Source organism: Acanthochromis polyacanthus, chromosome 9, assembly GCF_021347895.1.
Source record: "Acanthochromis polyacanthus isolate Apoly-LR-REF ecotype Palm Island chromosome 9, KAUST_Apoly_ChrSc, whole genome shotgun sequence".
NCBI lineage: Eukaryota > Metazoa > Chordata > Actinopteri > Pomacentridae > Acanthochromis > Acanthochromis polyacanthus.
Window position 1 is genome coordinate 18,172,920 of NC_067121.1, and position 14,409 is coordinate 18,187,328.

A 14,409-nucleotide genomic window follows, 5' to 3' on the forward strand; every position below is an offset into this window, starting at 1 on the left:
CCCCTAACCCCACCCCATTTCAGCTCCCACACTCTGTCCTGCTGAACGGAAACAACATTCAGCCTGAGCAGCTGCAAGCTGGGGGAACATTTTCAGCAGCTACTTCTTCTCAGTCCCGAAAGTGCCTTACAATATCAGCGAAATGGGGGAAAAAAGAGACTGCTGTGCTAAGATGGCATCTGTGAAAACTCTGCTTAATCTGGGACTCTTTTTGTCTGCCTGGAGCATCACCACTGCAGGTAAAAATCACATGATAGATAGATAGATAGATAGATAGATAGATAGATAGATAGATAGATAGATAGATAGATAGATAGATAGATAGATAGATAGATAGATAGATAAAATTAGATCAGAGTAGATTCAACTGTATCATCTTGAACAGAGTACAAATACCAAGACAACAAAATACAGTTTAGCAGTAGACATGTGAGGATGTTACCACAACCTGTAAACGAAACAAAATGTTCCAGAACATTCTGTGTGATTTCTGAACACATGATATTTCAAACTGTATGAAAACTGTCAAAGCAGTACTTTGTAGGACTGTTTCTAGAATGTATCAGCATTACTTTTGGCTCCTGTTCAGCTTTGCTCATTGGCAAAGTCTGTCTTTAATTAAGGTCTGTTTATGTAGAAGAAAAGGACAGAGAGGTGAATGTCAAGGTTGTTTTTCCAACTGACTGTAAATGTTCACATGTGGTTTAATGTGATAGTTAACTGCATTTGCTCACCGAAATCAAACTAAAACAAAAACTGAAAAGCATAATATTCGAAGATCATTGAATTGTGGAAAGTAAATGTAGTGTTGTTTCATCCACAGATGAGAACTTTGTCCCTAAAGCAGAGAATGTTCACTGGGTCTCGTTGGACTTTAAGACCATCCTTAGCTGGACTACCAAACCATCGGACTATACATACTCTGTCCTGTACTCTATGTGAGTTCACACATACTATGTTTTTCTATCTTTGTGGGGACATACCATTGACTCCCATTCATATCTAACCCCTAACCCTTACCCTAACCCTAACCCTAACCTTAACCAAACCCGAACCCTAACCAAAACAATGGCTAACCCTAAAGAAACGTTTTTGCACTTTTACTTTTTTCAGTAACAACAACATGGCCAAGAAAACACTGTTTAAACTTGTGGGGACCAAAATGAGGTCCCCACAAGTGACGTAGTTTTTGGATTTCCTACAGTTGTTTGGACATTTTGGCCCCACAATGTAACAAATGCTAAAACACACACTCCCACACACACACACACACACACACACACCTGAGCCAAAATGTAAAACAAAACCGAAAAACACAAAACAAAATAAACAAACAAAACTTACTCAAATTTCATGAAACCTGGTAGAGAAGAGCAACATGGGCAAAAGAAGGGCCAAGAAATTACAAAACAGGACCTCAGTCTTGACAGAGAACTACAACAGAAAAGCGATCGCTAAAAGAGGGAATCTTCCTCCATTTGTCTGTCTGTTCTATGCTTTTCTTAACAACAGTTTATCTCAGAATCAGAGATGGTTTTATTGCCAAGTAGGTTTTCACATACAAGGAATTTGATGTGGTGTTTTAGTGCAATAAGTAACACTTGGCTGGTGTATTGCTGGGGACCCAAGTACGTGTTGTATTGAGTTGGACATTGCTTGGATGCACAACCCTAATTTTTTCCCCTAAAGTTGTTTTCTATTACATTTTCACACCAATATCCTCAGTGTGCCTTTGGCTGCTTGTGGGTGGAGATTAGTTGATCCTTGTTGCTTCTAATCATTGAAGGCAAATCTATGTTCTAACATGATACTACACTCTCACAACAGGCACTGTTTTAGTACAGACATGCACTACCAGTCAAAGGTTTGGACACACCTCCTCATTTAATGTTTTTTCTTTACTTTCACAACTATTTACATTGTAGATTGTCACTGGAGGCATCAAAACTATGAATAAACACATGGAATTATGGACAAGACAAAAAAGTGAAAAATATTCAAAACATGTTTTAGATTTTAGATTCTTCAAAATTTAAATCTTTTTCATTTAAGAGTGGTCTGTCAGAGATTGGTGGACAGTTATGCAAAATGCCTACAACAAGTTTTTTTCCTCTAAAGAGGCAGTATGAGTTTCTGAGGACTAGGGTGTACTTACTTCCTCTCAACTGGACCTGTCCTACTGAACATTTCATTTGCAGTTTACTAAATACTGACTTAACTCTATACGTAGCTTAAATAAAAAAGTTTGATCATGTCAAAATGTCGACAGTATTGCTTGTTTTTTTTTAAATTGCATTGTGTGACACCAGGAATGGTGGGGACTGGACAGAAAGTCCTGACTGTAGCCGAATATCAGAGGCACACTGTGATCTAAGTGCCCATCTCTGGCCCTTGGACAGGTAGGAACAGGTCTATCTCATTTACCAGTACATCTTCAACAGGCAGAACATACAATGTATTTTTTATTTGAGTAAATACCAATATGTACTCTTGTTTGACAGGACATATTCTGCTGACATTCAAACAGAACCTCCAGAGATGGACTATAACACTGATGTAGAGGACTTACCTCACACTTATTCTCCAGAGTTCAACCCCTACAGAGAGAGTAAGTATCACATGACAAACTATACTTCTATATATTTGCGGGGACCTTCACTGACATAACATTGACATTATCCAGCTGCTTTCTCCCTAGGCCTCCTAATCACCACAACTGTATGGCTATCCCTAACCTCTAACCATCACTGAACCTGACTCTATCCTGAACCTTAAAATCAAGTCTGAACCCTCAAATCCCTGTCAAACTGTCCTCATGTTCAAAAACTGTCGTCACTTTAATCATCATAAATCGTCATAAAGACAAATGCACATCCACACACACACAATAGCAAATGTTACACTTGCCACATACTGTTTTAAATTCCTGAAACGGCCCTGAAAAGAAAAATAAATAAAATAATAAACAATGAAAATAAACAATCTTTTTCTTATTCTGAAAAAGAAAGTAGCATATCAATAAACTGGCTTTCAGCTAAATTTTTGTTTATTTTAATAATAATAATAATCCTTGAGTGAGCTTCTTCAGCCAGCAGCTAGATCTCCAATATACTGTACTTGCAATGCATTATATAACTGCAGTATAACAGTTATGCCTGTAGGTTTTCACAATTATTTAGCTATTTTAAATCTTGTTAACTTTGAACATTAAATACATGAATTTATTGTTGCATCTTAAACTGATGTACGCTTAGGGAAGCATACACAATAAGAAAAGCACTCAGAGAGTACAGTACTCTGCCAAGGCTGCTCAGCTGTTGTATGATTTGTGATGGATGAAATCTTCAAAAACTTCGTGGTTTGCAGCAGTCGATTTGTGGTAGGGTCACAATCATGTGATCATCAGCAGGCAGCTGACGTATCTTTTGTTGTCATAGTTACAGTGATGTCGTACCGCTATCTCGCAATGATACAGAACTCTTTAACAAATCCGTGGATCCAGACTGCAAGCCACATGACTGCCAAAATCTAATCTGTTGGTCCTTGTGTCATTTCTGACCTTCTCTGAAAATTATATTCAAATCTGTTTTGAGTAATGTTGCTGACAGACAGACAAACCAATGCTGATCATCATGTAACTCCACCGAGGCTCCGCCACCCTGGTAGACTAAAAAATATAAATTTTGTGGCCAGTTTAACCTTTGAGGCACGGTAAACTTGAAATAAGAAAATGTTTTGGTGTCACAGAATCTTTTTCTTTTGTTCCTCAAAAAACAGAAGAAGAAACTTTCAAAAGTGGTTTCTGCTATACTCATTCAGCACATCGGTCTGTTTAACAGTGGCAGTATAAATAATTTATAAACAGCCTCTCTGAATAAACCTGACAAGTAGTCTCAGCATCACTTTTGGTTGGCCCTCTCCTTAGGTAACATCAGTGCTGTGGAATTCAGTCTGGAGGCCACCAATGACAGTAAAGTCATTGTCAGCATCAAGGATCCTCTGACCACTCTTCACGATCGTCATGGAAAGCAGTTCAGCATCAGAGATGTTCTCCGAAACGATCTCAAGTACAAGATTAGCTACCACAAGTCTGGAAGTACAGGAAAGGTACAGTAATGAGACCTGAACACCGACTCCAATATGACTCACCCATACAAACACAAACACAACATTATGCTGAGAGGAGAAATCCTCATTTTGACTGTCAGATGGTAGTGTTTATTTTGTTCAAAACACTTCAGGTCTTTTAAAAAGCAGATCAGGATCTCCACCTTGAGGCAGAAGAGAAACATTTTGATGCCATGAAACTGTCTGGTATTATTGTCATGTCTGGGCCATGGTTTCAGGTGGAACAGTTTTGTTGTTTTTTTTTCACTAATTACAAGGTTTGCGGTTTGTTCCTAATGGGAGATTAGCCTCTGTCACATTAATGGGTGAAGGAGAAATACATTTTAAAGCAATGTTCAAAATGTGTATTATTAAATCATTAAAAGTTTTTTTTAAAACTGCAATTGTAATCCAGCCTTCCATTATCTATACACCACTTTATCCTCTGTAGTGTAACAAGGGCTGGAGTCTATCACAGCTGATTTATGGTGAATGGACAATTTTGAATTACCAAATGACCATAGCATGTCTTTGGACTGTGGGGTGAGAACCCCATGAGAACCCATGCAAGAACAGGGAAGCTGGGAATAGGCTAGCAGTGTCCCCTTTGGTTCTTAGGCTAATCTAATCTGCCGCCGACTGTAGCAATACATTTATTGACCACAGAAGACAATTGTCCTACCATCAAACTATTGCTTTAAAGGAACAAAATAACTACAAACTTCTTGTTGCTGTTAGTACTTATTCCTGCTTTGGAAAGAAAATACTGAGTTAATTAAAAGATAAAATGAAGATAGTAAGTGTAACGCTACATTATAACTACAGATGTAATTTTTAGATAAGATATATAAATTAGCAAACTCAAAAATTGTGTGTTAGATAGATGTAAACATAAGTGACTGTAATGTGTCTTATTTCTACCTGACAGAGAGACATCATAAGTGATTCCAGTGTGGCAAATGTGTCGAAGCTGGATTCAGGAGAAAGTTACTGCTTCATAGTGGCAGCTTTCATCCCGTCCAGACCCAAAGCCACCCAGCTGGGAACCTGGAGCACACAACAGTGCACTCATGTACATGGAGAGAACCTCCTACCAGGTGCACACCTTCTCAATACATTACACTGCACTACACTACATCCCACTGCACAGGAGGTTGACTCCATGCAGTGCACTGTATAGAATGAAATCATAACTTACTCCAAACAGTCGCAACTTTAGAGCCACCTGCCTGATATTTTGCAGGTCCCCTTTGTGCTGCCAGCTTGACATGACATGAACTTTACATGTCAACCCACATGTGATGCATATGGTCGCAAAACTCTTTTGCAATTAGAAATCAAATATTACGGCAAAGGCAGGACTACAGCCAGAGATTTAGAAGTAGAAAAGCACTCGGAGAGCACATTACTCCATTAAGCTTGTTCATTCCCCATAAGGCATTGTCAGAAATGCAGCATTTTTTATTAGTTATTGATGATCAGAAATCACATAGAATGTGGCCATTCAATATAGATGTACACACAAACAAAATGGCGAACTTCGCCGCATTCCTTGGCAGAGTAAAAAACAAGTCCTGTTTCTGGTCTTTTGGATAAAATCATTTGTCTAATGTGCTCAGAAGAATGACCACAATGTACATCAATAGAAAAAGCTATGAAAACTTTCTTGTCTATGTCTCATCCATGTGTATCCTTAGGCCTTCATTGCATAGCGTGGGTCATTGATTATCTGAGGTACACAGTTAAGCACTCAACTGGCATTCCTCAACGTTTTTGACTTTCTCTTGTCCAAATGTCAAAAATGCAACTCAAAGTCACAGGCTTCAATTTCAGGAAAAATTTTAGAGAAAAAACCCACATAATGAATGGCCAAATTAGATCTAATTCAACAGTTAAACAAAATACACACTGTCTTCCTTTCTGATAATTGATACAGAACATGTCTCCATGCAGAATCCAACAGATAATGCTTGAGATGAGGAAATAGAAAAAATTTAGAACTGCAAAAAGGCATGAAAGAAAATACCTTGCCACACTACATTTAGCCTGTAGCTTTTTGAGATTTTATTTTTTGCTTTCTTTTATTTGAGTGTTGAGAATTAATTGGAACGGCTTCCTAAATAGCATTGATGGGCCTGTGCTGCTCTCTGCTGGACAACACAGACATGCACTACACTTCCTCACTTTGTTTTGTGGCTTCATTTTACTGTAATATGGCAAATGAAATGAAAGATTACTCATTCAGCTATTATAGACACAAAGGAAATAACCATCATCAACCTTGTATTTTGTCAAATTTTGAAATAGGAAAGCACAAGGATAAAAACACATAACATATAATACACATAACAATGTGTATTGATACATTTTAAACACGAGTCCTTTGTTTAGCTTGTTTTGAGTTAGACATGGTTCATATTTCATATAGGAAGAGCACATGGTGTTAACAGCATGGCAACCTATACATCAAAATGTTGTTCTGTACAGCCTCTTCTGGTTAAAACTGTTACGTGCATGTAAAGTGATGAATGATTCAGCTAACTCTCTTACTGTGACTCTCCCTCAGATTTGAGACTTGAAACGTGGGTTGGTGTAGCCTTCATCCTGCTCACAGTCCTCATCATCATCATCACAGTGACTGTCCTCTGCTGCAGATGCCGCCAACAAAGAAACAGAACATTTCAAACATCTTACACCAAGTCAGCTGGGATAGACTGTAGCCCCCGCAACCCTAATATGGATCAAGCGGTGTAGATATGGATGGATGGAAATCTTACCTTATATTCTTTGTTCTCAGTGTATCAGTCCAGCTGCCTTCACATTGTTTTCTCTTTTGTTCAGACTTATCCCTCCGTCAGCCCACTTTTTCTCTAATGTTCTGCCGCAACAACAGTAAACTCACAACAGTAACTTTTGTTGATCAAAAGGTCTGGAAAACAACAGCAAATGTCCAGCACTTATATCGCTCTATTCTACCTTGGTAGTACTCAAAGCACTTATCAATGTGTTTCTTATTCACCCATTTCCAACCAATGGCAACAGAGGAAGGAGCAACTTTGGGCTCAGTGTCTGGACATTTTGACATGTCCGTGACAGGGGGATTGAACCACCAACCTCGTGATCAGTGGACAATCTGGTCAACCACCTGAGCCGCAGTCGTCCAACAAAAAGCAATGATCAGAGATAGTAGATTCATGCTATGATTGAACATATAGTTTCAGTAATTATTCAGAAGGTTCAACAATTTAGAGAGGCAGTCAGCCATGGCATTTATGACTGATCTGCTCTGTATCTGATTGAGTCCCTTCTCGTGACAAATGCACAGAGAGATTTTTCATTTTTCCTTGTTTGGTTTGGAAATCCACAAATTCCAGTCTTGAGTCTCTCAGTGTTATGTTGCAGCAGACTGTTTTCAGTCAAAAAACTTTCTCCAGAATGTCCCTGAAATGGAGGACTTAGGTACAATATTTAGTTCAATGTCACCACTGCTAGAATTTAGCAGCTATAGAGTCAGACTTTTCTGCTGCCTCCAACAAATGTTTGAACTTTGAGATTTAGTTGACAGTCTGCTGATCTGATTGTTCTTCTTAACAATGTCCTGTTTTGTACAGACAGTGGGGACAGTAGAAGACAAAGCAAACAAAATGTATTGTAGATTACTTTTATTTTTAGGTTTTTCATCACAGAACATCACATTTAGACAGCAACATGTACACCACACATAGATTTATCATCATCACAAAAAGCCATGGCCTCACCATGGCAAAACGCAGAAGTTTTTCTGAATATGGTTTCCTTCAACCATGGCTTTAAAGTGCATACATCTGTATCATAGAAAACACACACTGCAAAAAATGAAAAGCTCCAGAAGCAAGTTCATCTCTGACTCTCTCTGAACAATATTACTGCTCTGATAACTGCTTTCAGTTATATTCGTATCCTGTCCAGATATTATAAGCAGCCTGTAAATCAATAAATACAAAAATAAATAAATACAAAAATAAACAACAAATAATTCAACTGCATTCTGTGTAAATAATAAAATTGCTTGTTAACTTTGTCATTTTTACAGTGCACGGAATGAGATGTTTATTGTGCTACATGTGCCTATGTACAGTGATGCATTTTCAGCACTTCTTTTAATCTGTAAAATAACTGTTACCTTTACACAAATCAGTCTTAGCTCTGGACCGAAAATGGGAATAAAACATGTTGACACATTTGTAAGACAGTCCTAAAATCTAACTTCATTCACTTTCATGTGGTTCAAAATGGGAGAAGAAACTGAAAAAATATGTTTCAAGAGGATGGAAAAACTTTTACGATCTTCTGCCTCTAATAGGGTTAACTAGGTGTTCAGCTTGAGTATTCTACACAATGACGATATTGTAACATGCCCTCCTGTTTCAATGGATTCCTCTACATGAGTTTTTAAACTTCCAGGACATAGGATTCTAGTCTTATTGAACCCAAACAACAAATTCCGTATCCCCACGGACACCAGTGGGTAAGTCAGCCAGGCAGTACATCAGCATTTTTCTGTGTGCTTCAAAACTCAAACTCTAAGCTGTCATGTTCCACTACAGCTTTACTGGTTTTGCAAACAGGGAATCTGACTTTGACCTTTAACGTTGAACACAAATCTAAGGAAAATAAGGCGTAACAGTGATATGCATGCTTCATGTTCAGCTAAAATAATTTAATATGGAGGTAGGTGATGGTGACACATACTGCAAGACAATATCCTGCAAAGTGTGTATCATCAAAGATTCCACTGTACAGTTGCTATCTCATGGAATATCTTTGGTTGTATGAGTGAGGTTTTTGTGAGGAGATGGACCCCTTTATTGCAAACTGAATTTTTACATGTTTAATATTTCATGGTTCCATATATGAGATTTGGGACATTTAGATAGCATTAATGAAGTAGAAGACTGCATCTTTAGCACAGAGTGAAGTGACATTCCCTCTGTGTGGCATTTAGAAACAGAACCAGAGCAACTTCTCATATCGCATCGTGAAAGCACAGTTTGAGTGTTCAGCATGCATCTAGTAGGGGAAAGATGCTGATTTGTTTGTATTTTTTTTATTATTAACAATTGTCTCGAGCAGTGCTAAGCCCAGAAGGCAGCAACAGTGCCCCAGCAAAACTATGAAATGGAACATTTGTATGCAAGGAGGCATGTGCTGTCGCATAAATAGGTTATTCCTTCATAGAACCTAGTAGGCCTGCCTTCCTGCACAATCCCATCTTACAAAACCTGCCATTTTTAGCAAGTAGGGTATTCATTTGCAGATTTTTTTTGTTTCCTTTAGTGAAGGAGATACAGGAAATGGTAACTCAGGAGATGGTAGAAAGAGAGGAAATAGCCACATGACATGCACTGAAGAAATCTACTTTTCTGGTTGTAAGTAAAACTGATGCTAGGATGCTGGTGCTCTGGTGGCATCCATGATTCTGAAAACTGTAGATTGAACTTTTATTGTCTTGGTTATATAGTGTACACAAGAATTAGTGTTCTGTCCTGCCGGCACATGTCTAATAGGTGTGAAAATCACACAATGTTTGCTTTCACTAGGTTTACAATGTTGTCCTGTCATTATGGTAAAGCAGTTATGAGGTAGGCAGAACAGAAACTTAAGAACTTAAATGTTTGCTCAGCACCTGCAGAGTCTGTTCCAGTGTCAAGGTAGACTGTCACCTGGGATATATATTCATCATACACAACATGTTGTTTCATACATACACATTTTTTTCATTTTATATGGGGATACATCTATATGTACACTTTTCATTGCCTGATGAATCCTGACAGCACTGCTACCTGACTAGTAGACGAAATGTATTGTCTACTGGTCAGGTACACAAAAAAGCATTTGTGTGTCTGTAACCTTAAATCAGCTATAATCAGTAACAATATCAAACTGTATTGTGAAAATAATATAACAGCACTCTGGTAGTAATGAACCTACAAAAAATCATCAGCTCAATCTGCAGCTCGATCCTTAAAGAGCTCAATGGTGAGTTTCAGCTCATTGTTCAGCTAGCTAGCTGTAACTTTACAGTTCTAGTTTGCTTTTAGTGCTCTCATAGTGTCATATTTGACCACAGCAGACAACTATTTTCAGAGAAAAAGCCATTATACTCTACCTGCTCAGCAGGAACCAGATTGCAGACAGAGACTAGTTGGTGAACACTGCCATGCATTTAGCACTAAACAGTCACATATTTAACCCAGGAGCTGGTAGAGACCAAAAAGAGAGGAAAAAAGTGAATATGTTGCACAGCCACTTCAGTGAATAACAACATTGCTTTGTTGCTTGGGGTCACAACATGTTTCCACTGGCCCCCAAGTGAACAAAAAGTCAGTAATTGCAAGTTTGACAGAAGATGTTATACGGCATGCAGTACGATCTGAAACCAATCAGCAAGCCTCCCGACTCCTCTTACACACAGTCACATCGTCAGTTTGGAATGAGCAGTGGAAGAGCAGTTAGAATTATTGTAAAGCCCATTTCTATCAGTTCTCACAACCTTCTGATGTCTTTGGTTAAATGAGGATAAACATGTTGGAAACTATTTTCATACTGGCCTATCAGACATGGCACAAAAATACTCTGAACGTTAGAAGCCAATTTGTGCCAAATGAACAGCACCCTCTGACCTTCTTGTGCTGTAAAGGGTAAGTGCTGAACTTAATCAAAAGCAAACCTAGCTGAGTCCCAGTTGCATACACCATACCAACATACTGACAAAAGCAGACAGTGGTGCAAAGACTAAAGTGACTGCTCAGAGTGCGCTCAAAAGTCTTGAAAATTCTTTTTAGCTTACAGTTTGGTTTTGTTGAGTGAAATTGGCAGTAGTGTTTGGGGAGAGCAATCTCCATCTGTCAGTGTCAAACTGTTAAGAAAATCAATGTCTGGTTTGCTACCTACTAATATAGTACACAACTAATATTAGTGCATAGCTGTCACTTAGCTGTAACAATATTATACCATGGAAGTGGGACAATGATGTAGAAAATTGCATTGTAAAGGACATTTAAAGCTGACTGTATTCTTAGTGACAGTCCAGTTCTTTACTACTACTGATTATAACATTCAAGTACTAAGTTCAGCAGCTAAACGCTTCAGAGAGGAACTTAGCACCCACCTAAAAGCTTGTCTTTCTGACCTCACATTACATCACTGCTGCACAGGTGTACTGTAGTATACTGTGACATGATTGTTAAGTGTGGCAACAGGTGCACCAAACCACATGTCTGACCAAAGTAAAGCTGCCGTCAGACATGAAACAGGCTTGAAATTTAAAGCCAGAGTTGGCAGTGAACCATTGTTTCTCAGGTTGCTGTTAAAAAATTCTTGGCGGCGCACTTTAAAATAACCGATGAGTGAAAACACTGGGTGTGTTACTGTAGTGATTGTATGGCTAAGCACTCACTGTGAAGCCTGACCAAACTCTCTACAGCTCGTATCCAACTTAGACCTAAACTACTAATTGACTAGATAATCTCAAAACCACAACAGCAGAGTACAGTATATAATTTATATACATTTTGTCTATGTGATAAAGTCCACTTATACGTGTTCCAACATTAATTTCAAATCAAAATTGGGGGATACTCTTTTGCTGCAGATGAGCCAGCTCTGTCAAACCTTCATAAAATCACATCATAGATCACAATTAATACAGTGCCTTGTGAAAGTATTCGGCCCCCTTGAACTTTTCAACCTTTCGCCACATTTCAGGCTTCAAACATAAAGATATAAAATTTTAATTTTTTGTCAAGAATCAACAACAATTGGAACACAATCGTGAAGTGGAATGAAATTTATTGGATATTTTATACTTTTTTAACAAATAGAAAACTGAAAAGTGGGGTGTGCAATATTATTCGGCCCCTTTACTTTCAGTGCAGCAAACTCACTCCAGAAGTTCAGTGAGGATCTCTGAATGATCCAATGTTGTCTTAAATGACTGATGATGATAAATAGAATCCACCTGTGTGTAATCAAGTCTCCGTATAAATGCACCTGCTCTGTGATAGTCTCAGGGTTCTGTTTAAAGTGCAGAGAGCATCATGAAGACCAAGGAACACAGCAGGCAGGTCCGAGATACTGTTGTGGAGAAGTTTAAAGCCGGATTTGGATACAAAAAGATTTCCCAAGCTTTAAACATCTCGAGGAGCACTGTGCAAGCAATCATATTGAAATGGAAGGAGTATCAGACCACTGCAAATCTACCAAGACCCGGCCGTCCCTCTAAACTTTCACCTCCAACAAGGAGAAGACTGATCAGAGATGCAGCCAAGAGGCCCATGATCACTCTGGATGAACTGCAGAGATCTACAGCTGAGGTGGGAGAGTCTGTCCATAGGACAACAATCAGTTGTACACTGCACAAATCTGGCCTTTATGGAAGAGTGGCAAGAAGAAAGCCATTTCTCAAAGATATCCATAAAAAGTCTCGTTTGAAGTTTGCCACAAGCCACCTGGGAGACACACCAAACATGTGGAAGAAGGTGCTCTGGTCAGATGAAACCAAAATGGAACTTTTTGGCCACAATGCAAAACGATATGTTTGGCGTAAAAGCAACACAGCTCATCACCCTGAACACACCATCCCCACTGTCAAACACGGTGGTGGCAGCCTCATGGTTTGGGCCTGCTTTTCTTCAGCAGGGACAGGGAAGATGGTTAAAATTGATGGGAAGATGAATGGAGCCAAATACAGGACCATTCTGGAAGAAAACCTGTTGGAGTCTGCAAAAGACCTGAGACTGGGACGGAGATTTATCTTCCAACAGGACAATGATCCAAAACATAAAGCCAAATCTACAATGGAATGGTTCACAAATAAACATATCCAGGTGTTAGAATGGCCAAGTCAAAGTCCAGACCTGAATCCAATCGAGAATCTGTGGGCAGAGCTGAAGACTGCTGTTCACAAACGCTCTCCATCCAACCTCACTGAGCTCGAGCTGTTTTGCAAGGAAGAATTGGCAAGAATTTCAGTCTCTCGATGTGCAAAACTGATAGAGACATACTCCAAGAGACTTGCAGCTGTAACTGAAGCAAAGGGTGGTGCTACAAAGTATTAATACAAGAGGGCCGAATAATATTGCACGCCCCACTTTTCAGGTTTTTATTTGTTAAAAAAGTTTAAAATATCCAATAAATTTTGTTCCACTTCACGATTGTGTCCCACTTGGTGTTGATTCTTGACAAAAAATTAAAATTTTATATCTTGATGTTTGAAGCCTGAAATGTGGCGAAAGGTTGAAAAGTTCAAGGGAACCGAATACTTTCACAAGGCACTGTATAAACCTCAGTTAATTAACTGGCATCAGCTGAGATACAAAAAAAAAAATTCTGGGAACACTTTATTTTATGTTAGACAATCCTCGAAGAATGTTGTTCATTTTCAGATAGTTGTTTCCAATCCTAACTTCTATGAATCAATCTATATAGGCTGCAGCAACAAGCTAATCACATTTCCATAATACTAATTAATAAATCTTTCAGAGCTAACTGTTACCATGGTATCTGTTAGTTTTTACAGTTTGATTACTTCCCGTTTTCTTCTGACTTGATTAGACTACTTTATTGACATAAATAACAACAGAACAATGTCTCCCTCCCTTCTATTTAATTGTATGTCCTTTTTTCATTGTCATTTGTCTCCATTTTATTATCCATCCTCTTGCTTTACTCCCCATTATGTTGACACCTGCTGACATGGTAACCCCCATGAGTCTTTGTTGGTGAAAGATCACTTCAGGTCGATGCCCTTAGTCTGGGACTGGTCCTTCTCCTTGGCCTAAAAAGCACAACAAAAACATGATGATGAATGTGTTTTGAAGACAATGAAAACACTGTCTTTACCTACATTTTGTAGATCTAGCTAACACTTGTTTGAAGTTGTGGTAATTTTTAATCATCTTTTTAAATAGTCATATTACTCATATTTTAACTGTTAGGTAGCTAAAGTACTGTATGACAAAAACCGCCTCATTGTTCAAAGCTTTGGTCTGTCGCCAAACTGCTTGATCATAGGGACTCAAAAGGGAACTTTGGATTGTTGGATTCTCTATTCTCTGTTAAAATTCAGAAGGTCTTCATCTTACTATGTGAAGTGCTGTGAGATGACATATGTTGTGAATTTGCGCTATACAAAGTTGAATTGAATTTGTCTGTTGTCATGCTAGCAACTCTGTAAGGCTACACATAGGAACAACAGTGCTTTGAGCTAAAGGCAATGAGCAGAAAGTGAAAATACTAAGAATGCCAAAATGGTAGTGG

At 38.6% G+C, this 14,409-nt stretch overlaps 2 protein-coding genes and 1 long non-coding RNA gene across 6 annotated transcripts in view; 1 reads left to right on the forward strand and 2 right to left on the reverse strand.

Moving 5' to 3' along the window:
* LOC110961074 (tissue factor-like) lies at positions 1-8,334 on the forward strand. Its single transcript, XM_022208542.2, has 7 exons — positions 1-239; positions 824-938; positions 2,310-2,399; positions 2,502-2,608; positions 3,926-4,107; positions 5,036-5,204; positions 6,674-8,334. Exons 1-7 carry the CDS (start codon positions 143-145, stop codon positions 6,859-6,861), a joined length of 948 nt encoding a protein of 315 aa, XP_022064234.1. The 5' UTR covers positions 1-142; the 3' UTR covers positions 6,862-8,334.
* LOC127535399 (uncharacterized) overlaps positions 1-14,409 on the reverse strand; it is a 261,104-nt gene that overhangs the window by 70,764 nt on the left and 175,931 nt on the right. The gene's annotated exons all lie outside the window — the stretch shown is intronic.
* The window catches only part of LOC110961073 (uncharacterized), a 26,784-nt gene continuing 20,127 nt past the window's right edge, over positions 7,753-14,409 (reverse strand). For all 4 annotated transcript variants that reach the window (XM_022208540.2, XM_022208541.2, XM_022208538.2 and 1 more), the window contains one exon: positions 7,753-13,927. In XM_022208540.2, the coding sequence (XP_022064232.1) occupies positions 13,880-13,927 (48 nt within the window). In that variant the 3' untranslated portion in view covers positions 7,753-13,879. The remainder of the gene's footprint in view (positions 13,928-14,409) is intronic.

Coding starts and splice junctions, on each gene's coding strand:
- LOC110961074 (XM_022208542.2), top strand. CDS start 143: ATGGGGGAAAAAAGAGACTGCTGTGCTAAGATGGCATCTGTGAAAACT. Junction 2,400..2,501: donor CATCTCTGGCCCTTGGACAG/GTAGGAACAGGT, acceptor CTTGTTTGACAG/GACATATTCTGCTGACATTC. Junction 5,205..6,673: donor TGGAGAGAACCTCCTACCAG/GTGCACACCTTC, acceptor ACTCTCCCTCAG/ATTTGAGACTTGAAACGTGG.